Source organism: Cannabis sativa, chromosome 8, assembly GCF_029168945.1.
Source record: "Cannabis sativa cultivar Pink pepper isolate KNU-18-1 chromosome 8, ASM2916894v1, whole genome shotgun sequence".
In the NCBI taxonomy this organism is placed as follows: domain Eukaryota; kingdom Viridiplantae; phylum Streptophyta; class Magnoliopsida; order Rosales; family Cannabaceae; genus Cannabis; species Cannabis sativa.
In genome coordinates, this window is record NC_083608.1 from 19,536,725 (window position 1) to 19,560,837 (window position 24,113).

Genomic DNA, 24,113 nt, shown 5'->3' on the forward strand with positions numbered 1-24,113 from the left:
ATGATGCACTTGATATGTCTTATGATGAATTATCAAAATCCTTCAATGATTTGTTTGTTGATTTTGAAAAATTGCTTGCTAAGAACTCAACTCAAAGAAAGAAAATAAGTTTATTGCTTGAAGAAGTTGAGACTTTGAAAGTCAAAGAAAATGAGTTTTTGATTGAAACTCAATGCAAAAATTGTTCCTTATTTGAAAAAGATGTTGTAAACTTGAAAGCTAAAATTGATGATTTAAACAAGGTGGTTTACAATTTTACAAAAGGAAAAGAGAATTTTGAAATGATGCTTGGGAGTCAAAAATGTGCTTTTTCAAAAAGTGGTATAGGATATAACACTAGTGTGAAACAAAAATTTCTTAGGAATTTCTTTGTCAAATCATCTAGTAATTTGAACTTAACTTGCACTTATTGTAACCAAGATGGTCACACTAAATCCTATTGCCATGTGAAAAAGAATGCCTATTTTGGTAAGGCTATTTGGATACCAAAGTTTTTAAAGACTAACATCAAAGGACCCAAAGTTATGTGGGTACCAAAAAGAAAGATATAAGTTTGTTTTGTAGGTATCAATAAAGAGGAACCCAAAGTTGGTTGTTGGGTGTTGATGCTTAAAGAAGAATGCCAAGTTCCTACATTACCAACAAGTCTCAAAAAGCATTGAAAAAGAGCGTGTCAATTCTTGAACACAACCCAAATTAACAAATTTGGAAATCGGTAATATCATTCTTATTCATTCTACTTATTTTGATGAGATTAAGATGCCTAGATGAAAAGAAAATGAAATTTGACGTGTTTGGTTAATTGACTTGCTTTTGATCCTTCTTGTTCATTCTCTTATGCATACATGCTTAATTGGTATGTCACATACTATTTCTATGAATAAAAGTTTTGATTAGTTGAGTTTTGACATTCTTGAACTATACATGCTGAAAAATTCAGATTATAAGTCATTATGCAAATTTTTGGTGAACTTTGGACATACATTTGAACTAGTGAATATGTGAACTTTTACATGTTTGGCTAGTATATATGTTTATATGTTTGAACATGTCCAAATGAGTATATTTAGCATGCCTAAAGGTTTTTCTTGATTGAAATATGCTTTGAACAAAATTTTGGTATGTCATTTGCTTAGTTTTAACTTTTTAAGGCCATAATGGGTGAAATTTGCCAAAATTTCATATTGTTGAGAAAATTGTTGTTTTGAAAGCTTTTACATGTTTAAATACTCATATATAAACTGTCTCAAAAATAATTTTTCAAAAATAATGCTCAAATCTTGATTTTGGTACTATCTTGCATAATTTGACTTTTTAAGACCTAAAAGAGTTTTTTTTACCAAACTTCATCAATTTTCAATATTTTTCAATTCTGTAAGTTTGTACACCTCACATTTAACATTCTTGAACTACTGAAAAAAGAATTTTTCAATTTGGTTGCATAGAACTCATTTTTGGTAGATTTCTAGTTTTTAAGCGAATCGAAAAGCTTACCGAAAAGTTAGGATTTTTGATATTCTTCTAATTTTCTTGTTTGAACATGTTTGTTTCATCATTTATCAGTTGTCAAAAAAGATTTTGCATGAAAATTTTGCATAAAATCAATTTTTGGTAAGTAAGTTGCTTAAAATGACCTTCTATGACCAAAACGAGTAAAACTTGCCAAAATCTCTCATTTTTGAAGCTTTTTCTGTTTTTCCAGCTTGTACACTTCATATTAATCATGTTTAAGCTTATGGAAAAAGAATTTTTCAAAAAGGATGCATAAAACTAATTTTGGGTACATATGTTGTTTTTGCTTAAATTTTTGAAAAACTTACCAAAAAGTCTCAAGTCTTGTCATCTAATTGATTTAAGTGCATGAACACATTTGTTTTAGCATCTTGAGGTATGAGAAAATTTTTGAAATCATAACTATGCCATTATTTACCAGTATCTCTTACTTTTAAGGTCTTTGACATATTTTTTTTGGTAGATTGAATGTTTAAACTTGTTTTGCCTATATGAACTTTCATCTTTTTATCCATTCTAAAATTTCTCTTTGCCTATTGTGCTTCATTGATACAAGTCATATCTTGTATGATTAAGGGAAAGAAATATATTTAGCTTGACCTTGCTTCCTATGCCACCCTTTTTGATGAAATCAAAAGGGGGAGAAACATTGGAATTGATTATTTTGGCATTAATCATATTATGCTTTAAAGTATTACCAAGTTTATTGAGTATATGATTAAGGGGGAGATTTGTCAAGTTAAGAAAAGGTAACAATAAATATGCAAAGGTAAAACGGTATAAATCAATATATGCATATATTAAGGGGGAGCTAAACTCAACATGTTTAAATTTACTTTTTCTTTCCTTTAAAATAATCAAATATTTTGATATCATCAAAAAGGGGGAGAATGTTGACCAAAAGTCAATCACTCACTTATTTTGATGATAAACAAATATTTGATTATTACTTGTTACTAATCTTTTCTTGACCATTTTGCAAGCAAATTCACAAAGTATCAATATTTGCTCGGTAAAGTCAAACATAATCAAAGAAGTGGATTCAACAAGTATATCAACTACTTCACACATCATAAGATCAAAAGTTTTATCAAGAGATCAAGAATTCAAGACCCTATCCAAAAGAGGACTTTAAAAACTAAAAGTCAAAAGTCAACCCGAAAGTCAAAGTCAACTCTCGGGAAAAAGTCAACTTTGGATCAAAACATGCAAATCAAGTTAGGAAGCTCATCTACATCAAGACTACAAACAATCAAATGGTATAAATTTATTTTAGTCTTGTTAAAGTGATTTGCATAGTATACTAGGGTTTATAAGTACAAGTTTTGGCCCACTCACTAACTTGTGCAACAAGTTTTCTCACAAGATAGTCCAATTTTTTTTTTTTTGATTGAATTTCTAAATCACATTTTGTTTAACTAAGAGAACAAAATTGGAATTTTTGAAATCGGATAATCGAGTAAAGAGTTATGCGCGTTTTAGTGCCGAAAAATGCAAGTTTTGAACCTGCCTGATTTTCGGCCTACCTATTGAAAATAGGTAGTCCGTTTTTTTTTTTTGCAGATAGGTAGTCCGTTTTAAAATAGGTAGTCCGTTTTTCCCAGGATTCTTTTTGAAAAATGTGCTACTTAGCTTTTATAAACGGCTAGTTTTTGTTCCTACACTATATAAACTTGTTTTTCACTCAAAAATCATGGTTGGTTGAGCTTCTATTGATCATATAACATCATTCTAAGTGTTCTAAACTAAAGAGTTGTCATCTTTTCATAAACACACCAACCACACACACTTGAGCCAAACTTGTTCTTATCTTCTCTAGTGTGCTTGCAATTCTCTCTAGGATTTTATATTGTTTTCCATCTTATTATAGAGAGTTTGCTTTGTATTTCAAAATTACATATTCATTGTATTGAGAGGTGAGGTTGGCACCGGTAGAAAAACAACTCGGTTGTAGGTGAGGTTGACACCGGTTTTGTAAACAACCCGAGAAAAGTGAGATTGGCACTTCAACAATCCGGCGAGGTTGATAGTCCTTGGAAGAAAACTATTGTGAGAGGTTTGGGAAAAACCTTGGTGAAAAATTCCCCGGTTTTAAGGGTTAGTCAAGCCCGTTAACTTGGCTCGATATTGGAACTCAAAGCTAGGTCCATAGCTTTGAAGACCAAGGACGTAGGTGGCATAGTTCTACCGAACCTTGTAAAAATCGAGAGTTTGCATTTTCTAATCCTTAAACTCTTTACTTTACAAGTTTGATTATTTTTCATAATATATTTCTTGCCATATTACTTGCTTTTATTTGATTAAGTGGCTAATTGCTTAATTTTGTGTTAAAAGTTTTAATTTACCGAAATTAGTATAAATTTCCAATTCACCCCCCCTCTTGGAAACATATCTTGGGCTAACACAAGTTATATGATATAAATAATAAACAATTTTTTATATCAAGAAATGTTATTTTTTATGAGAATATATTTCCCTTTCATAAACTAAATAACAACAAAAACTACATTGATCCTTTCTTTAATATTGTTTTTCCTTCAAGAGAAATTACTAACACCAATATTGAGGATTTTCCTATAACAGATGAGGAGAACAACGGTTCCAACAACAATAATCTAAACGATTTTCCTGTTGAAACCGATACTCCCCTGACTGCAATTCCTGAAGAAAATAATGCAGCTACAGACCCTCCTCTGCAGCAAGAAGAAAATCCCACAGTTCCAAGACGCTCAAACAGAACAACAAGACCCCCTTCTTATCTCCGTGACTATGAGTGTCACTCCGTTATTCAGGACAAAACTTCCACTCCACATTCTCTAAATAAATATTTGTCTTATGAACATTTATCCCCTGCTTATAAAACCTTTATTCTTGCCTTGACAGCTCACTTCGAACCAACAAATTACATTCAAGCTTCCCAACACCGTGTATGGAATCAAGCTATGCAACGAGAGCTATTCGCCCTTCTCAAAAATAAGACTTGGACATACGTTTGGGTTCTAAGGAACAAAAGGGCCATAGGATGTCGATGGGTGTACAAAATTAAGTACAATAGTGACGGATCCGTGGAAAGATGCAAGGCAAGACTCGTGGCACAAGGATATACACAGCAAGAATGGTTGGACTTCTTTGATACATTTTCTCCTGTAGCAAAAATGGTGACCTTTAAACTCTTACTTGCTATTGCAACCATCAAGCAGTGGCACACTCTACAACTCGATGTGGACAACGCATTTCTAAATGGAGATCTCAACGAAGAGGTTTATATGGAGCTTCCCAAAGGACTCCACCTTCCCGAGTCTATGGATCAAAATTCCAACTTGGTCTGCAAGCTCAACAAATCCATTTACGGATTAAAGCAATCCTCAAGGCAGTGGTATCAAAAGCTTTTAGACGCCCTCATACAGGAAGGATTCACGCAGTCCAAGGCCGATTACACCTTGTTTACCAAAGGCCACAATGAATCCTTCATTGCCTTACTAGTTTACGTCGATGATATCATTCTAGCACGGCCAAATCTTCAACTATTGCACCAGTTGCAAACTAACCTACACAGCAGGTTCTCTCTAAAAACGCTAGGCAATCTAAAATATTTCTTGGGATTTGAAATAGCTCGAGCAGCAGAAGGTTTATTTCTATCCCAAAGAAAATATACTCTTACTTTACTCGAAGATCACGGTTTTAGTGGTAGCAAGCCTGCCAAGACACCAATGGATCCCAAGATTAAACTTGATGATCAACAGGGGACACCTATTGAAAATCCTTCACAATATCGCCAACTGGTAGGAAAATTGCTCTATCTTACCCTTTCCAGGCCTGACATAACTTACGCTGTCAACACCCTAAGTCAATTCATGAACACTCCAAGGACACCACATCTTCAAGCAGCTCATCATCTGCTACGATATTTGAAAGGCAGTCCTGGACAAGGCTTGCTCTATTCGACACAATCATCTCTGCATCTCAGAGGGTTTTCCGATTCTGATTGGGCTTCTTGTCAAACCACACGTCGCTCCACAACCAGTTTTTGTATATTCATTGGAGATTGCCTAGTTTCCTGGCGCACAAAGAAACTGTTGGGTTTTGTGCCCTAAATAAAACTCATTTCAATATAATCAGATTTACTTATTAATGAAGATCAGAAATAACATTTAATGTTGCATGGTTCACATGATTTATTTCATGATTATGTACATAATGTATGAATTCTATTTAAGTCCAGAACATATCAATTTGTTAATGATTATAGTGTTGTCAACACAGTGGAATATAATCTTAATTATATGTTCGAAAGTTTATTCCCTGATTTGTCAGTTCACTGGATTTAGACTGACATGACAATCAACGATAGGTATTCTTACACCTTGGATAAGTGTTATGTCCTTTCCAGGGCATTGGCAAAGTTTACCAGCATCGGATGTATGGAGTATACATCGGAAGGGGCCGATATTGAATTTTGATTAGATATATTAAATTTACCGTAATATCTATTCAATTCAATATCACCTGTTGATCCTAGATCAAATGATCTTAATCCTGATATGTTTAGGTTCGATCTCAAGAGTATTATACATGTTCTTTGATTTGTTAGTTAAGCCTACTTTTGGGTCAGGGTGATACGTACATTTTGGGAACATGATAGTGCAATTGAGTGGGAGTGCTAACATAAATATGGAATCTATAGCTTCTATCTGACAAATAGAAAGTAAATGATGATTTCCTTCGAGCTTGACCAAACGAAAATAAATGATGGAGTACTCATTTCACTTAGCTGAAATATCATTTATACAGGGTTAAGTATTTTAAGGATAAAATACATTGTAGGGTATTACGGTAATCTAATCCCTTTACAGTGTAGATCATCTATATAGAGGATCATTGATCAAATTAGGATTATAACAATGGATAACTATTGACGTGTCTATATGGTGGAACATATAGAGCGTTCTATATACTGAGAGTGCAATTCTAAGTTCTATGCGTGGATTCAACGAAGAATTAATAAGTCAGTGAATTTAAGATGTAAATTCTTGATCTGCTTATTGGAAGCTCGGATATATAGGCCCATGGTCCCCATACTAGTTGAGACCATACTGCTTGTAAGACTCAGTTAATTGATTTTGATTAATCAATTATAATTTTAAAGTTAGACTACGTCTACTTTATGAATTTTCACTATGTTATGGCTTGATTGTGAAGAAATAGTGTTTTGGGATTTATTTGATAATTAAGAGACTTTATGGAGTCTAATTAATAAATATTATAAATGAAAATTTTATTTGATAGTTATTTTAATTATTAAATAAATAGTTTTGGCATTTATAAGGTTGAATTGGAAAATATGGTATTATTGAAAAGAAGAATAAGTGGTTGAAATAAAGTGGCAAAATTGTAACTAGATATTGGTGTTGGAAATATATTTTACCAGGAACTTAGATCTACTCACAAGTATGTTGATTTAACAACCTAATATTGAACTTCTAAAACGATGAACTAAACACATAAAAGTTAAGAATAACTTACAGTGGTGGCAGCGGAATTAAATGTCTCCTTCCACTCATATCTCTAACCCTTTCCTGTCTGTAGCAGAGTATAATCAAGATCTAAGCCCGAAAGTTCTTCAGTTGGATGTGATCCTTCACAGTCTTCCAAACTATGATGAGGTACTGAGTGATGTATGTGGGCACTTCTCTCTCACTAGGAATTTCAAAATTCTCTCTTGTTTTTCTCTCTTGATTTCGTGTGATACAATATGCAAGCAAGAGAAGAGAGCGAAGGGCTACTATATATAGGAAAAGGGAAGAGCACAACTTTCCAAATAAGCAGTTTCCTCTTTTACTGTGTAATTGATTAACTGCCTTATTTAGTGTGATCCACCACTTTCCTATTTAGGCTAGGCTTTGATTAGCAATTATATGGCAATTTAAATTGAAAATAATAATTGGGAAACAAGCAAAGGGTGGCCGGCCATGGTGTGTATGGGCCTCACTGGAATTTTGCAGTTTCCTCAATTTTATTTCTATTTCTCCAAAAATGCCATTTTTCCAATTCTAATCTTTTAAATGCCAAAACTAATTATTTAATAACTAAAATAGATTATTAAATAATATTATCATTTAAAATAATTATTAATTAGACATGCAAAGTCTCTTAATTAATAATTAGACCTAGAAACCCTTTTATTTACAATTTCATCCTTAAACTGTGAGAATTCACAAATTAGACATAGTCTAACTTTTAGAATTATAATTGATTAATCATAAATCAATTATAGAGTCTTACAAACAGTATAGTCTCAACTAGAATGGGGACCATGGATCTATATGCTGAGCTTCCAATAAGTTGAACCGATTTACCAAGTAAATCCCTAACTTATTAATTCCTTGTTGAATCCACTCTTAGAACTTGGAATTGCACTCTCAGACTTATATAGAGCATATCATATGTTTCACGATATCAATATGCTATCTCATTTAACCATTGTTATAATCTTAATGTGATTTAGAGATCCTTTATATAGATGATTTACATCGAGATGGGACCAATTTACCGTTTACACCCCTCAATGTATTTTGCCCCTTTGAACACTTAGTCACCTGTAAATGATGTTTTAGTGATCTAATATACGAATACAACGAAACAAGAGCTCATCCATTTACTTCTATTTAACTAAGCTCAAAGGGAATCATCACTTTACTTCTATACACCAGTAGAAGCTATAGATTTCCATATTTATGTTCAGCACTCCCACTCAGTTATGCTATCATGTTCCCAAAATGTATGTATTATCCTGACCCAAATGTAGGTTTAACTAATAAATCAAAGAACATGAATAGCACTCCTGAGATTGAGCCTAAGCATATCAGGATTTAGATTCTCTTAATCTAAGATCAACTTCTGACATTGACTTGGAAAGATACAACGGTAAGTTTACAATATCTTTGACCAAGTTCAATATCTCCGATCGCCCAATGCATACTCCATACATTCGAAACTAGTATACTTTGCCAATGTTCTGGAAAGAACATAACACTTACTCCAAGTGTAAGTATACTTCATCGCCGATTATCACATCAGTGTAAATCCAAAACACTGATGAACAGGGACCAAATCTTTTGAATATAATCACAATCACATTCTACTGTACTGACAATATTGTAATTGTGAATAACTATATGTTCTGGATTTAACTGATTTTGTGCATATATCAAGTATATATATTAAACCATAAACATGTAACATACATGTAATCATAATTCACTTCAAAATTCTAAATTGATAACTAATCAGATTGTAATGGGTTTTATTTAGGGCACAAAAAACCCAACAATTGGCCCACTTAAGTGTACGGCCTAGTGTGATTTATTGCCCAATATTTTATTCTTTTTTAATCCATTTAATTCAACCCTAACCCTATTGAAGAATAGTATAAAAGGAAGGTTATGGTCTCATTATCCAACTAATGCCTCCAAAGCTAAAAACCCAGATGAGACCTCTTCCTTCTTCTTTCTTCTTCAATTTGAAACACCAAGTCTTTCTTCACACTGAATATTTTCAGCCATTAGTGAATGAGTGAGTGCCCATACACATCAAGTGGTATCTCAATCATAGTGTGTAAGACTGTAGGAGATTCCAAACAACAAGAAGGAGATTCAGCACCAAAGGAAGGAGAGAAAGAGATCCAGGTTCAGATATTGGTGATGCTCTGCTACAGAAAGGAATCAAGGGCTAGAGATCTGAACGGAAGGAGTCATTATATTCCGCTGCACCCAATGTAAGGTTTACTAAACTTTATATGTGTCTATTTCATTATTTTAGAATTCATATTAGGATGTTAATGAAACATACATGGTAGTAAATCTAGATCCTGGTAAAATAATTTCCAACAAAAACAACCAACCATTTCTAGAAGTTCAGCAGAGGCTGAATATCGTGCGCTTGCAGCTACCAGCAGCGAGATCACTTGGCTGCAATATCTTCTCAACAATTTCCAAATTCCTCAACACAATCCTGCCTTCATTTATTGTGATAATCAATCTGCCATACACATTGCCAACAATCCAACTTTTCACGAAAGAACCAAACATATAGAGTTGGATTGTCATTTTATCCGAGACAAAATTAAAGAATCAAAGATCAGACTTGTCCATGTGAACAGCACACATCAGCTTGCTGATGCTTTAACAAAACCCCTCTCTTCTACTATTTTGGCTTCTCATATTGGCAAAATGGTTGTATACAACATATACAGTCCATCTTGAGGGGGGGGGGTATTAAGTTTACATAGTTTATTTTTCCTGTTTGTATCTTAGTTAGTTATTCTTTCTAACTAACTTATCCCTTTTCCTCCAACTGTATTCTGTTATGAATACAGCTGGTCTTTTTCTTACTCAACTATATAAACTGTAACTTTGTATTCTGTTGATAATTAATAAAAACATTTCCTTTTTCTCTATTTTTTTCTTTCGCAAAATGAGTTGTGGTCTTGTTCAGACTGTGTGTGAGCTTTCAATAAGATGTATATTGATTATAAATACACCTTATAGTAGCTAGGTCATCTATCTCTTTCATACACTTTGAATTGTATTCATATTTTAAGAAAATACAGTCTTTATTTTGTAGAGAATGGTGTGTTCGTCTCTTACTCTGTTAATATGTATTTTGTATTCTCTTGAGACTGTATTCAAGTCTGCAAAATAAGAAGAACAATAGTGCTACCTTCGGGAGAATGTTCTACAAGCTTTTGGGAGACTGCTTTTCAAGTCTTGCTTCGGGAGGAAGCAATCACTCTTCAAGGAGATCGAAGGGAGTTCGAGTACTTGAAGTTTCAACAAGATTTGATTAGAAGGTGGAATACATCAAGCTTGCGGCATACAATAAGAGGGAGTCTATTTATGCATAAGTCAATTACTTTGTATTTTTTAGATCTATCTAATGAATCTTATCTCTAGACGTGGCCCCGTGGACTAGTAATGATCTAGAAGGATTGTTGACACCACGTACACAAACCTTGTGTGTGTGTGTGTGTGTTTTTTTTTTTTACTTTTCTGCACTATTTGTTTTTCTGGTTTATTCTGAAGTTACATAGTTGCCTTCTGTAGCTACAAAAAAACTATTTCAGCATTAGTTTTATTATTCCGCATTAATTAAGAAATTAATTAAATAATAAATTAGTAATTTTAAAATACGAAAAATTTCAATTGGTATCAAAGTTTGCCACTAAACTCTTAGTGAGACCTTGAGATTATTTTATTTCGAATAATTTGTTTTGTGTGAGATGTCATTGTTTCCAGAAGGAAGCTCCATTACTCAACCACCCATGTTGAATGATTCGAGTTATCCATATTAGAATGTCAGAATGAGAGCATTCATTAAGTCACAAGATGAGAAGGCATGGAGAGCTATACTTACAAGTTGGTCATGACTACTGAAAATGATGATGAATGTACAACTAAGGTAAAACTTGAACTTAATTGGACTACTAAATATGAAAAATTATCTGGTTATAATAATAAAGCTCTACATGCTATTTTTAATGATATTGGTGAAGGCTTTATTGAATATATATCATCTCATGAATCTACAAAAGAAGCGTGAAAAATCCTTCAAACTCCGTTTGATGGTGTTGCTGATGTAAAGAGATCACGTTTTACCATGTTGCAAACTAGATTTGATGAATTGAGAATATCAAAAACTGAAACTTTATATGATTTTTATGAAAGATTATTCGATATTACTAATAATTTTCTTACTTTGGAAGAAAAATTAGATGAATTTGTGTTGGTTTGGAAAATTATGTGTGTGTGCTTCCTGACAAATTTAACACGAAATTACTAGCAGTGAAGGAGGCTAAAGATATTGGCAAAATGAAGGTTGAAGAACTCATGGGTTCTTTAAGAACTTTTGAGTTCAATCAATAAATCAAGAAAAAGAGCACACAAAGCGTCTTGAGTGAGAAAAACAAAGGTATTACTTTTAAAGTTTCTAAAAATGATGTTTTTGATAATGAAATGACCTTATTAACAAAAAAAATTCAAAAGTGCATGAAAGCTGTTGGAAATAAAAACAATTTCTTAAAAACTCCAAGAGGTAACAATTCAAGTAACAGTCCTTCTAAACCTTTTATTCCAAATAATAAAAAAATGTATTCAATGTAGGGAATGCGAATGGTATGGTCACATTCAATCTGAATACGCCAATACCTTGAAGAAAAGTAAAACAAAAATAATGTTACTTTGAGTGATGATTCTAAAAGTAGTGAGGATGAAAATAAAAAAATTACATTAACAAGTGTTTTGTCAAGTGATTTTGAGAGAAAAAAAAAAAGAAGAATCGTATGTTTAAACAATACCTTTGACTGATAAGAAAGAAGTTAGATCAGATCAAAATGAGTCAGAACTTGATGAGAACTCTATGGCAGAATCTTATAAGGTAATATTTGGTAAGTGGTTAGAAATCTGTGCTAAAAATCGTTCTTTGGTTAAAATCAATAAAGATTTGTCTCACAACATTAGTGAACTTGAAGAAAAAAAATAGATATTGTGCGAGAATATAAACAGGAAACTCGCGCTCAACAAATTGCATACGTTGTTGTACTTAGTACAAGAACAGATTAAACTGTTCTTTGTTTATACTTTAAATGTTTATTCTGATTTAATACAATTATTTATTGTAAAACAGTTATAAAATTGATCAGTTATGTAAATTTTAAAGGACATTTCCTTTATATATAAAGGATTGATCCAAATCAAATAAACTAAGTTGAAATATTTGCAACAATAGATTAAGCAGGTCAAGCTCTGACTGAACCACTATAATTCTCTTGTGTTTTTATTGTTTTCTACTTTTATTTTGTTTGTTTAATGACTAATAGTTTAAGTACTCGCGTAGAGGAGCGAGTACTCACATGTGTTTAATTAAGTATTCTTTATATGTATTAAATACTCGTATAAATTTAATGTTGTCTAAATTCCTCTGATAATACATCATATAAATATACAATTGGTCATGATATAGATAGATATGTACTTCAGATAGAAGTTACTTAGTTGGAATTATCAACTATGTATAATATTTTATACTATAATTTTCATCATCAATGAGTAATTGGTCTTGGTCAAAAAAATAAAAAATAAAAGTTAGAGTATGTTTTTTTTATTATTAGTATATCAATAGTTTAAAATTAATGATATACCAAGTCACTCTTTGTATTTTAGCACACATTTTGTCTAAATGCCCTGACTTGCTAATTTACAGTGCATATTTTATTTATATATTCAAGGTTTCGTTTGGTACGCCGTATTACACCGTATTGTATTATATTATATTCAATTTTATTTTATGTAATATTTTTATGTAAAACTATACGTGGTATTAACTTTTATGGACACCTACATATATAATATTTTAGTATAAATTAAAGTTTAACATAATATTATATAAAAATATGATATATAATCCAATTTAATACAATACAATACGACCTAATACGACGTTTCAAACGAACCCTAAGTTAATACATGATATAAAAGCTAAAAACAACAATATAACATCCATTACTTAAGGCTTCTCCAATGATACACTAAATTTTTTAAAATTGTAGAGCTTGAACACAAAATTGCTCTAATGGAACACTAAATGTTGTCCTATATATGTGAGTGTCCCACTATTTTTAGTGGGACCCTATAGACTACACCATATCATCTTTTTCTTTTTTTAACATTAAAATAATATGTTTATGATTAAATTTTTATATTTATATACATATTATAGTGTGAGATAATTTAATAAAATAATATAATAATAAAGAATATATTTTTTAGTATTGTGATTGGAATTAAAAAAAAAATTAAGTGTTGAAATAGTATCCTTTTAATGTTGATTTAACACTAAATTTGAGTTTATTGGAGTTGCCCTTATGTGTTAAATTCCCATGAATAATGGTATAAAATAAGAGAATTGCTAAAGGGCACTAGTGGTGCCTAGTAGTTTCCTATGTCTAACTAAATATCGGGTCTCATATAATTTAATATAATAACTTTTAGAAAGTATCGCTAGTCAATCGTAACGCAACATGTCGAGAAAGTGCTAAGCACCACTTATGCCTAATAGCAATATTCATAAACTAAATGTCAAACCATTGGATTGAGAAAAACATAGATTTGACATTTTGAGTAAAAGCAATAATAGTTTGGACAACCTTTTACTGGTCCAAATGATACAACCTTTTTTTAGGTGAAGAATTTGTTCCTTTCGAACATCATACCAAAATACAAAAAGGCTTACGCCGGCAGTATAAAAGCCCGACGAACTTTACTATGGCGGTCAAATGACTCAAATCATCCCAAGACAAAGGAGAAAAAAAAAGTAATTTATTGTATAAATATTTAAATTTAATTTTCAGTTATAAATAAATATTTAATTTTAATTATAATTTTAAAATTTGTGTAGGAATTTGACTGACGGTCATTAATTTTTTATTTTTTTTTTAAAAAAGTTAGTTTAAATATATTAATAAAAAAAATAACACGTGAAAAATGAGTTGATATTTAACGGCCAATTATTTACGGAATTCTAAAAATATAATTTAAATATTATTACTGCTAAAAATTAAACTTAATTATATATTTACAATAGTAAATTAAACTTATAAATTGTAAAATTACTAAAATATATATATATAAGTCACAATTATTTAAAAAAATCAAAATAGAAAAAAAATCATTGACACTAGGATCCAGTTAATACCATACCATATTAATATTATAATCCAATGTATAAAAAAAATATTTTTTTGTCTATAGAACTAATATGATATTGTCACATTAATTATATTTATATTGAGAAGATCTTGTAACAATTAAGTATAGCCATCACAATCATACTATATTGTATAAATATTTGAGGTCAACATTAGTATATATATATTATACAACACGAGTGGCAAGGGTGTTAAAGTGGTGTGGTGACATATGAGAATAAAGGTTTTAGTTTTACGCGTCGCCCTCCTCTGCAACTGCAAATCTATATTTTGAAACATTTAAAACGGAAAAACCTGTATTGTTGCAACCATTCTCTTCTTCTTTCTTCTCTTTTCCGCGTTTCCATGTTTTCAATAATCATATAGTTATACCTTCAGTTATTGTTTTTATTATATAAATGGGAAACAAAAAGATAGAATTTCAAATACTGTCCACGACCGCTTCTTCTTTTTTAGTTGGTATTTGTTCTGTCATTTTCTAACCATTTCCATGCTCTGAATTTTTCTTCATTGAACAGAGGAAAATTCAATCAGTTGGCGGGATATTGTCAATATATTTGGATTTTATTGGTGGGTTTTGTCAAAGTTTCCATTTTGGATCATAAGGGTAGATTTCTACTTTTTTTTTTTTTTTTTTTTTTGAGTTTTTCTCTTTTGGGTTTCTTTTCTTTCCCTATTTATGTTTGGTATTTGAAATGGTTCAACAATGGCGTTTTTGAGAAGATTTTAGGATGCTTATTTTAATTTATCTTTGATGACTTTTTCGTTTTCGTTCTAAAGATTTTAATGTAACACTCTTGTTCTTGGTCGTTTAAGTGTTTCCTTTGGCAATTTTCTTTTCAGAGGAAAAGAAAAAGCAGGGTTTTTTTGGGGGGTTTGTATGTATGAGAGTTTTGTTGTGTTTCATTAGATGTTCATTAAGGATAACTTTGTAGACTTTAAGCCCCAGATGGGAAATAATTGTGTCAACTCAAGGGTTTTCAAAGAGGGACTCTTTCAATCGATTTCCAATTCAATTTGGTGGCCTAGTACCTCAGATTGTTTGGTTTTCCATACCAGTAAACACATCACTACTTGTAAAGGTTCTACTTTGAACAAGAATCATGACTCAGAGCCTGGTAAACTCGCTCAAAACATTGCCCCGAAACCATTAAAAATGGTGAATGAACATCAATTTGAGCCAAAGCAAGATAATACTCAACCAGAAAAGCCTGAAACCCCCAAGGAAGAGACTGAACAAGCTACTGTTAATCCCCAAGAAAAGACCAATATGCAAACAAAGCCAAAGAAGGCTCATAATGTTAAGAGAGCAGTAAGTGCAGGGCTTCAAGCAGACTCGGTTTTGCAGACGAAAACGGGCCATTTGAAGGAGTACTACAATTTGGGACACAAGCTTGGAAATGGTCAATTTGGAACAACTTTCCTTTGTGTGGAGAAAACAACAGGAAAAGAGTATGCTTGCAAATCCTTAGCCAAAAGAAAGTTGCTCACAGAAGATGATGTGGATGATGTGAAGAGAGAAATTCAGATAATGCATCACTTGGCAGGGAGTTCTAATGTTGTTTCAATCAAAGGGGCCTATGAAGATGCTGTTGCTGTTCATGTTGTGATGGAGTTATGTTCTGGGGGTGAACTCTTTGATAGGATTGTCAAGAGAGGACATTACACTGAGAGAAAGGCAGCTCAGCTAACAAAGACTATAGTTGGTGTTGTAGAAGCCTGCCACTCTTTGGGGGTTATGCATAGAGATCTTAAGCCTGAGAATTTTCTTTTTGTCAATGATCATGAGGATTCTCCTCTTAAAGCCATCGATTTCGGGTTGTCTGTATTCTTCAAGCCAGGTAGGGATAACTTTCTCAATCATGCTTTTTAGAATAATTCTTACTATTACTATAAAGTTGTTATTTGTGACTTTTCTCATAGACAAAAATGTGCCATGGCGACTAATGTGATTATTTGTCAATGGTTTAGTTGAAGACTCATTCCTTTAATGTTTTTCCTTCCCATTTTCAAACATGTCTATTTTGTTACTGACACACTCAAAATGACAGGGGAAACATTCAGCGATGTGGTTGGTAGCCCATTTTATCTGGCACCTGAAATTCTGCAAAGGCATTATGGTCCAGAAGCAGATATTTGGAGTGTTGGCGTGATTGTCTACATACTCTTATGTGGGGTGCCTCCATTTTGGGGTGGTAAGGTTTTTCTGATGTCTAAAAGTTTGATTACATGTTTTCTTATTGCTATATATATACCAGTTTTGACATGTTTCCTGTTCTTTCTTTCTCTTATTAGAAACTGAGCATGAGATATTTGAGGAGGTTTTACATGGTGATCTTGACTTCTCATCAGATCCCTGGCCTAGTATTTCTGAAAGTGCGAAAGACTTGGTTAAGAGGATGTTAGTTAGAGACCCTAAAAAGCGGATAACTGCTCATGAAGTTCTTTGTAAGTTTGGCTACAAACTGTGTGGATAATGATCTATATTACACTATGAGCATTTCGGATTTGATAATAGTTTGTTTGATTTCATGCAGGCCACCCTTGGGTTCGGGCTGATGGAATGGCGTTAGACAAGCCTCTAGATTCAGCAGTTTTAAGTCGGATGCATCAGTTTTCTGCAATGAACAAACTAAAGAAAATGGCACTTAGAGTAAGTCAATTCGATGTCACTAAATTTCATAAACAATCATGATTTGTTTTTGTTTTTTGAGCTTTTGTCATGGACAGTGTGCATTTTTTCTTGACTAACTAAGATTAACTTCTTGCAGATCATTGTTGAGAACCTCTCTGATGAAGAAATTGCTGGTCTAAAGGAAATGTTTAGAATGATAGACACTGACAATAGTGGTCAAATTACTTTTGAAGAACTGAAAAGCTTTGGTGCTAATCTAAAAGAGTCAGAAATTCATCATCTTATGCAGTCAGTAAGTATCAGGATCATCATTGGCTCACTTTTTATCTTACACAAATCAAACTTGGAAATTCTAATTTAAGTCATATACTCGATCCACTTAATCGGTTAGAGGAATCCTCACCTAGTCTGTGTTTTATGTACAACTGATTTATAAATCTAATCTTAGTTCATACATAAACTGTATTTTACAACTCCTTCAATGCTAATCGTACATTGTTACTTTTCATCTGAACTGCAGGCAGATTTTGATAACAGTGGTACAATAGACTATGGGGAGTTCATAGCAGCAACTTTCCATTTCAATAAAATTGACAAGGAAGATCATTTACTTGCAGCTTTCTCATATTTTGACCGAGAAGGCAGCGGCTACATCACTCAAGACGCTCTTCAACGAGCCTTCGAGGAGTTTGGCATTGAAGATTTCCATTTGGAAGAAATGATTCAAGAAATAGATCAGGATAATGTAAGTACATTTTTTTCCTCATAAAACTATCCTATATACATGTAAGTATATATTGTTGGTTGTTACATTATAAGTACTTATGTTGTTGTTGGTTTTTTTGTGTTTCAGGATGGTCGAATAGATTACAATGAGTTTGTAGCCATGATGCAGAAAGACAATGCTGATTTGGATAAAGTATTACATAGTAATAGTTTCAGAGTTGGATTTAGAGAGGTACTACATGTTTGTTAACACACCTTATTATTAAGAAGAAAAGAGAAAAATAAATAAAAAAATTGACTGACTGACTCTATTGTAAATGTGTGAATATATATATACAACTTTTTATGGTCTTGTCTTTTATGTCAGTCTTAACATGCAACTGAACAATTTGATTACATACTAGGCTTTACATGTACATGTATATATATAAATATAAAAGAAATTATTTTACTTCTTCTTTATTATTTCTTTTAAGTACAAAGACACAAAGAATAATCTCATTTTTGATTGATTGGAATGTCATTCACTTAATCAGTTCAAGAAATGCATAGAAAGAAAGTTATTCCCTTTCAATCTTTGAAGAACCCAAAGGACCTTCATAGATGTGTGTCAGTTGATTTTTAGATGTTTCTTCATTTTTAGTACTTGTACTACCGACAAAGAATAATTGGCAAGCTCCAATTCTTAATTATTTGGGAACTTAATTTATGTGTGAATTTCTTGCCTTAAAAATTGTTTGGATGACACCACAGACACAGAGTGACACAGCAATGGAAGAAGTGGTTGGTGGAAATTGCCTTTCAAATGCCATTATTTAACACTAATCATTCCAAAAGCAATGAATTCCCTCTTTTATTTCTCATTTGACTAATATAACACAAACAAAAGAAGAAAAAAAAAAACCAATTCCATTCTTATGTTAAAATAAAATTTGATCTTATTAGGAACAACAACAATATTTATGACTCAGTTTTAGAGTTTATTTTTATTATTTTGTAGACATTTTTTTAATGAAAATTCAAGATGAACCTATGTGGGGTAATGTTTCTTGAGTCAAAACACAGATATGACACTATTTATAAAACCATATATACTAAAGTGGGGGCACTCAATTATATGCTTAAGGACACTTTAATCAGTAGTTATATACATATTTGGGCACTTGAATGGACTTTGAAAACTACCAACTATCATTTGGGCCAAACCCAAATAGGACTTTAAAATTAATAATATCAATCCCAAATAATTTTCAATTATAAGACAGATTAGCCAAAAAGTGGGGAACCAAAAAGTATGGTAAGCTGTTCTATCTAAGAGACTGAAAACTGAAAAAAGAAAATGGAGAAAATGATGTAGTTTGGCCTACTAATTAAAACTTTTTTGTATAATCAGGTCCCAAAACCTCACAAGCTGAAATAGTCCTCAAAATTCAAGTAATAAAAATTAAGGACTGAACAGGCAATTAGACCTTTAGGGATTCAATTATAAGGTACCTTTTCAAATGTATACATTTATTTGTGTGATATACATAGTCATTGATACCCTAATGATAGGACAAAACACAATGAAAATGAACAATAATGTTTCACAATGGGACAATTTCAATTTTCAATGACCAAGAACCAATTGTTTGTTTATTTGGTTATAGACAAAACCCATAGAAAGACCTTCAAGACATCCCATGAGCAATAGCATGAGGTTCATCAGCCATTTGAGAATGCAGTCAATAATGTAATGTGGCCATTCTATTTCTCTCTCAAAAAAATATATATATTTATTGGACCCTTTTTTGCAAATAAGGGATTGTCTTACTCATTGGAATTCTTTGTTAAGAGCTTGAATATGAAGCCTTTATTATTTATTTCTGTTCCTATTTGAGATGAAACGAGGTAGGCCATAGGTCTCAAAGAGACACTTATCTTTTTGTGGGGCCAAGTAGTTTGTGTGCTATCTTTTAGTAATTTGAGGTCCACATGGATGAGAGAGAGATGTTATCTTTACATTAGCAATTTAGCATATAAAATATGAGAAATGTGAAATGGTATAATTGGTGCTTAGTATCTTCTTTATCAGTATCATACTGTTATAGTGAATTAAGTATCATTGTATAACTTAAGAAAATAATTTTTAAGAAATATCATTAATCAATCGTAAGACATCACCTATAAAAAATACTAAGGTACCACTAGTATCCAATAGCAATGCTTATAAAATATACAATACATACACATATTTGCGGTATAAATATTTTATATTTTTAATTTTATACACTTATATATTACATAATAAATACTATATGTTACATTTTTATTATTGTCTTTAATTCTAAATTGGTTAAGTACTAAACTAACACATATCAATTGATTAGTGATTACGGTTGCTCCGATAATTGTTCCAGTAGTTTGTTATGTGGATTATGATTGCGATTTAAGTTGCTCTATGTGCATTTTTATGTAGATTTCCGTAAAAATACAAAATTAAAAAACTGTTTTGAAATGTAAAAATAAAAAAATCTCTAATAATTATTTAATTATAAAAACTAAATAAAGAAATAAAAATATATTTTTATTATTTTTTTCTTGATATTTCAACTTTTATTTATTTTAAGATTATTTAATGATATTTTAAAAAATAAAAAATGAGTTAAACTATTAATTTATTGACATGTGATATTTTCCTTTAGGGTGTGTTTGTCTGTTTGGAAGTAATTACTAGGTACGGTAATTATTAGGGTAGTAATTATACAATTTGCACTATATTTTAAAATGCAAGGTGTGTTTGGACATCAGGTGGTAATTACATATGAATTCCTAATATCTTGTTTGGCAAAATAGTTAGTAATTACATGAGAAAATAATATTTTTTAGTTAATATGAAAAAATTTTAGTAATAACATAGTGTAATTACATCCAATTCTCATGGGGGGCCATAAGAATTGGAGAGTGTAATTGGAACCTCTCAATTACTTCTAATTACACAGTTACAGTGTAATTACATAGTTAGACAAACATGTCAAATTGTGTAATTATCTCAAATTACACACAAATCTAATTACATTGTGGCTTTCCAAACGCACCCTTAATTAAATCAACACTTAATGTAATTAGTAGTAACAGTTGCAACAAAAAAGTAACATATAGTTTATAATTCATCGAAAAAAACATATAATATATAGGTGTGAAACTGAAAAATAATATATTTATACCGAGTAATTATCATAATTAAATAAATTTACATCTTAACAAATAACAATGCATAACAAGATTACTCACCCAACTATCTCTAAAGAGATAACAATGTATTACTAGTAATCTATTCTATATTAATGTGACTTCTAACAAATTTGTTAATTTAATTTAATCATCTAGTTGAGTAACTAATAAAATTCAACTATGCACAAATACGTTTAATCCACTAATATGACTATTTAAGTTTTTAAAAATGATGGTGTAACACTAATTCTTTTTCATTATCAATGTGACTTAAAAAAATTTGTTAATAATGTTGTAATCAATAATTCATTTAAAACCCACATGGGGATTCACCATTTCAATTTATATAATATTCATACAAATTTTATTTGATCACAGAAAACATTAAACAAATAAAATAATCATATATATTTTTTATTTGAAAAAAAAAATCTATAAATTTTCTTGTGCCCACGAACCCAAATTAGCAAATCATGGTGAAATGGACATTTTTAGAGAGAGAGAGGAGGCCAGCCTAGCCTTATGAATACAACGTACCACCCAGAAAATCCCAAGGCCAAAACAAAATTTCAAAGGTGGGGTCTCTAGAAACTGACACGTGGCAAACGATGAGTCCCCACAAAATCAACGGCTGAGATTGGAAAGGGTCGATAAGGCCAGCCGTTGGTGTTGATTACATTCCTCCTCCGCACGTTTTTACAGCTCACGCGCGGTTGTTGGGCGTGGTGGGGTACGTGTCCAGGTTGGCCAAACGTGAGACCAATCATGTTCGTTGGTCTCGCCACGTCAGCAAGAAGGACAACACCACCACCTGCGGCTCCAACACACATGAACCATTCCCACGTTCTTCCACAGTGGCCTTCCGTTGTTTTCAATCATTGGTTTCTCTCACTATTTGACCATTTTACCCCCACTCAACAGTTATTGTTTGTTACCCGTGTTTGTCTTTACCATAATACCCTTACTTTGAGTTTATTTTTAAAAAACAAAATAAATTAATTTCATACTTATCTTTCCTTTCCTTCTACCTAATCATCATTATAAAATTAATTAGAATAAGTGCTCCCAAATTTTGGGTTTCTTTTCTTTTTAGCTTCATTGTTTGGTATTGATAAGATTTATGGATTCATAGTGTGATCTTAAAGAGTTAAATCACCAACTATTTGAAAAAGACTCATTTTTCTAACTACTAATGAAAAGTGAGAAATGAGCATAATTGTACTATGCTCGGATGTTCTAGTAGTATTTTATTTTTAGGTAAATAATTTTTTTTTTTGGGTATGCAGAAGAAAAAAAGAAAGAGTTGATTTGGTTTATAGTTCAAAAAAGAGAAACATTCCATTGCAAAAAATAAAAGAAAGGAAAAGCATATGGTAGTTTTTCCTTACAAAACATATTTTTTTCTCCTTTTGTTGTGTAGATGAAAGATTCAAAATTTGATTTAAATCTTGATGCTTCAAGTTGGAGCACCAAACTAACATTTTTTTTTCTTTCTAATCCGGCCATGAAAATAACTATCTATAGGACCCCTTTTAAAACAATTAATACATCATAAATTCTTAACACAATACAACCAAATATTAAATTTTTATTTCAATAAAATTATGTTTGAAAGTTGGATTTTAATAGAAAATGAGAGAAGTAAGAAAAATATAAGAAAAAAAAAGCGTGGAAAATATTTAAAAAAGTAATTGTTAAAGTTTTTTGAAGAAATCATGCAATTTATTAATAGTAATCTGCAAACCAATCGACACATCTCCCTATCGGAAACACAACCAAGATTAGAATCAGAAAAATAAACCAACTAATGGACTACCTAATTATCGGATTGTTTAACAAAAGAAACTGAAAAGCAGTATCATAGTTCACCTTAAGGACACCTATAATCAGTTTACTCCGCTGTTCAAAAACCACAATAGTAGATCTATTGCAGCAGGTTCATTCAAGCATTTAACTTGAGTATTCAACTATTGTGCAAGATACGTAACTATACAACTACCATATGCTTTTCCTTTCTTTTATTTTTTGTAATGGAATGTTTCTCTTTTTTGAACTATAAACCAAATCAACTCTTTCTTTTTTTCTTCTGCATACCCAAAAAAAAATTATTTACCTAAAAATAAAATACTACTTGAACATCCGAGCATTGCACAATTATGCTCATTTCTCACTTTTCATTAGTAGTTAGAAAAATGAGTCTTTTTCAAATAGTTGGATTTTAATAGAAAATGAGAGAAGTAAGAAAAATATAAGAAAAAAAAAAGCGTGGAAAATATTTAAAAAAGTAATTGTTAAAGTTTTTTGAAGAAATCATGCAATTTATTAATTGTAATCTGCAAACCAATCGACACATCTCACTGTCGGAAACACAACCAAGATTAGAATCAGAAAAATAAGCCAACTAATGGACTACCTAATTATCGAATTGTTTAACAAAAGAAACTGAAAAGCAGTATCATAGTTCACCTTAAGGACACCTATAATCAGTTTACTCCGCTGCTCAAAAACCACAATAGTAGATCTATTGCAGCAGGTTCATTCAAGCATTTAACTTGAGTATTCAACTATTGTGCAAGATACGTAACTGTACAACTAACAAACCCTTCAGCCGCAGAGAACTTATTATTCCCAACCACTAACAATAATTTGATGGTGAGACATTGAAAAATAAAAAGATGAACTAACAACGGAATAAAATAAAATAAAATCATGTCACAGAGATAAGACTAATGGCAGTACCTTAAACAAAAGATACTCAAAACTATATCACAGAGACAACATTAATCGCAGTAGCAAAATTATAAACTCTGAACAAGCCACGTCTAAGCTCAGGAAAGACTGGAGAAAAAAATAACCTCACGTGGCTAAAGATTTAGGAAGAGAAACCTTAGCAGACAATATAATTATATCAATCTCTATGAAAGCTATATGGTTTGGTAATAGGTGGGGTATCCATATGGATAGCTTGAGTTTCAGCTCAGGATGAAATATTGTTCAATGATTTCTGGATGCTAGCTTTATTCCTTTAGAGGAGTACAATCTAAAGAGGGAGTTCATCTCTTTTTGGAATTACGGTTTGTGAATCCCTCTGGTGGTAAGAAATAAAAAAATTCATGAGGATCGATTATTGGCTCCTAGTGATTTATTGCTGGTTATAAATTATCGTGTTGATGAGATTGTGAAGATGCATAAATCTAAGGTTACGAATTTCCCCTCTGAACCCTTATCTTACCCTAGGGTTCTCCCTTTGATTGAGAGGCACCAAGT

The 24,113-nt window shown here is 31.6% G+C and overlaps 1 protein-coding gene across 1 annotated transcript; it reads left to right on the forward strand.

The window, feature by feature from the left end:
- Window positions 1–14,511: 14,511 nt before the first annotated feature.
- LOC115701017 (calcium-dependent protein kinase 26) lies at window positions 14,512–18,973 on the forward strand. The gene is made up of 7 exons (XM_030628701.2): window positions 14,512–16,113; window positions 16,324–16,467; window positions 16,568–16,720; window positions 16,810–16,925; window positions 17,044–17,199; window positions 17,428–17,652; window positions 17,761–18,973. Exons 1-7 carry the CDS (start codon window positions 15,183–15,185, stop codon window positions 17,881–17,883), a joined length of 1,848 nt encoding a protein of 615 aa, XP_030484561.2. The 5' UTR covers window positions 14,512–15,182; the 3' UTR covers window positions 17,884–18,973.
- The last annotated feature ends 5,140 nt before the right edge of the window (window positions 18,974–24,113 follow it).

What these genes read in the sequence shown, in the direction of transcription:
- LOC115701017 (XM_030628701.2), top strand. Translation starts at nt 15,183, where the DNA reads ATGTTCATTAAGGATAACTTTGTAGACTTTAAGCCCCAGATGGGAAAT. An exon ending in AACTGCTCATGAAGTTCTTT is followed by an intron (nt 16,721 to 16,809) that starts GTAAGTTTGGCT and finishes GATTTCATGCAG; the next exon opens with GCCACCCTTGGGTTCGGGCT. An exon ending in TAAAGAAAATGGCACTTAGA is followed by an intron (nt 16,926 to 17,043) that starts GTAAGTCAATTC and finishes AACTTCTTGCAG; the next exon opens with ATCATTGTTGAGAACCTCTC.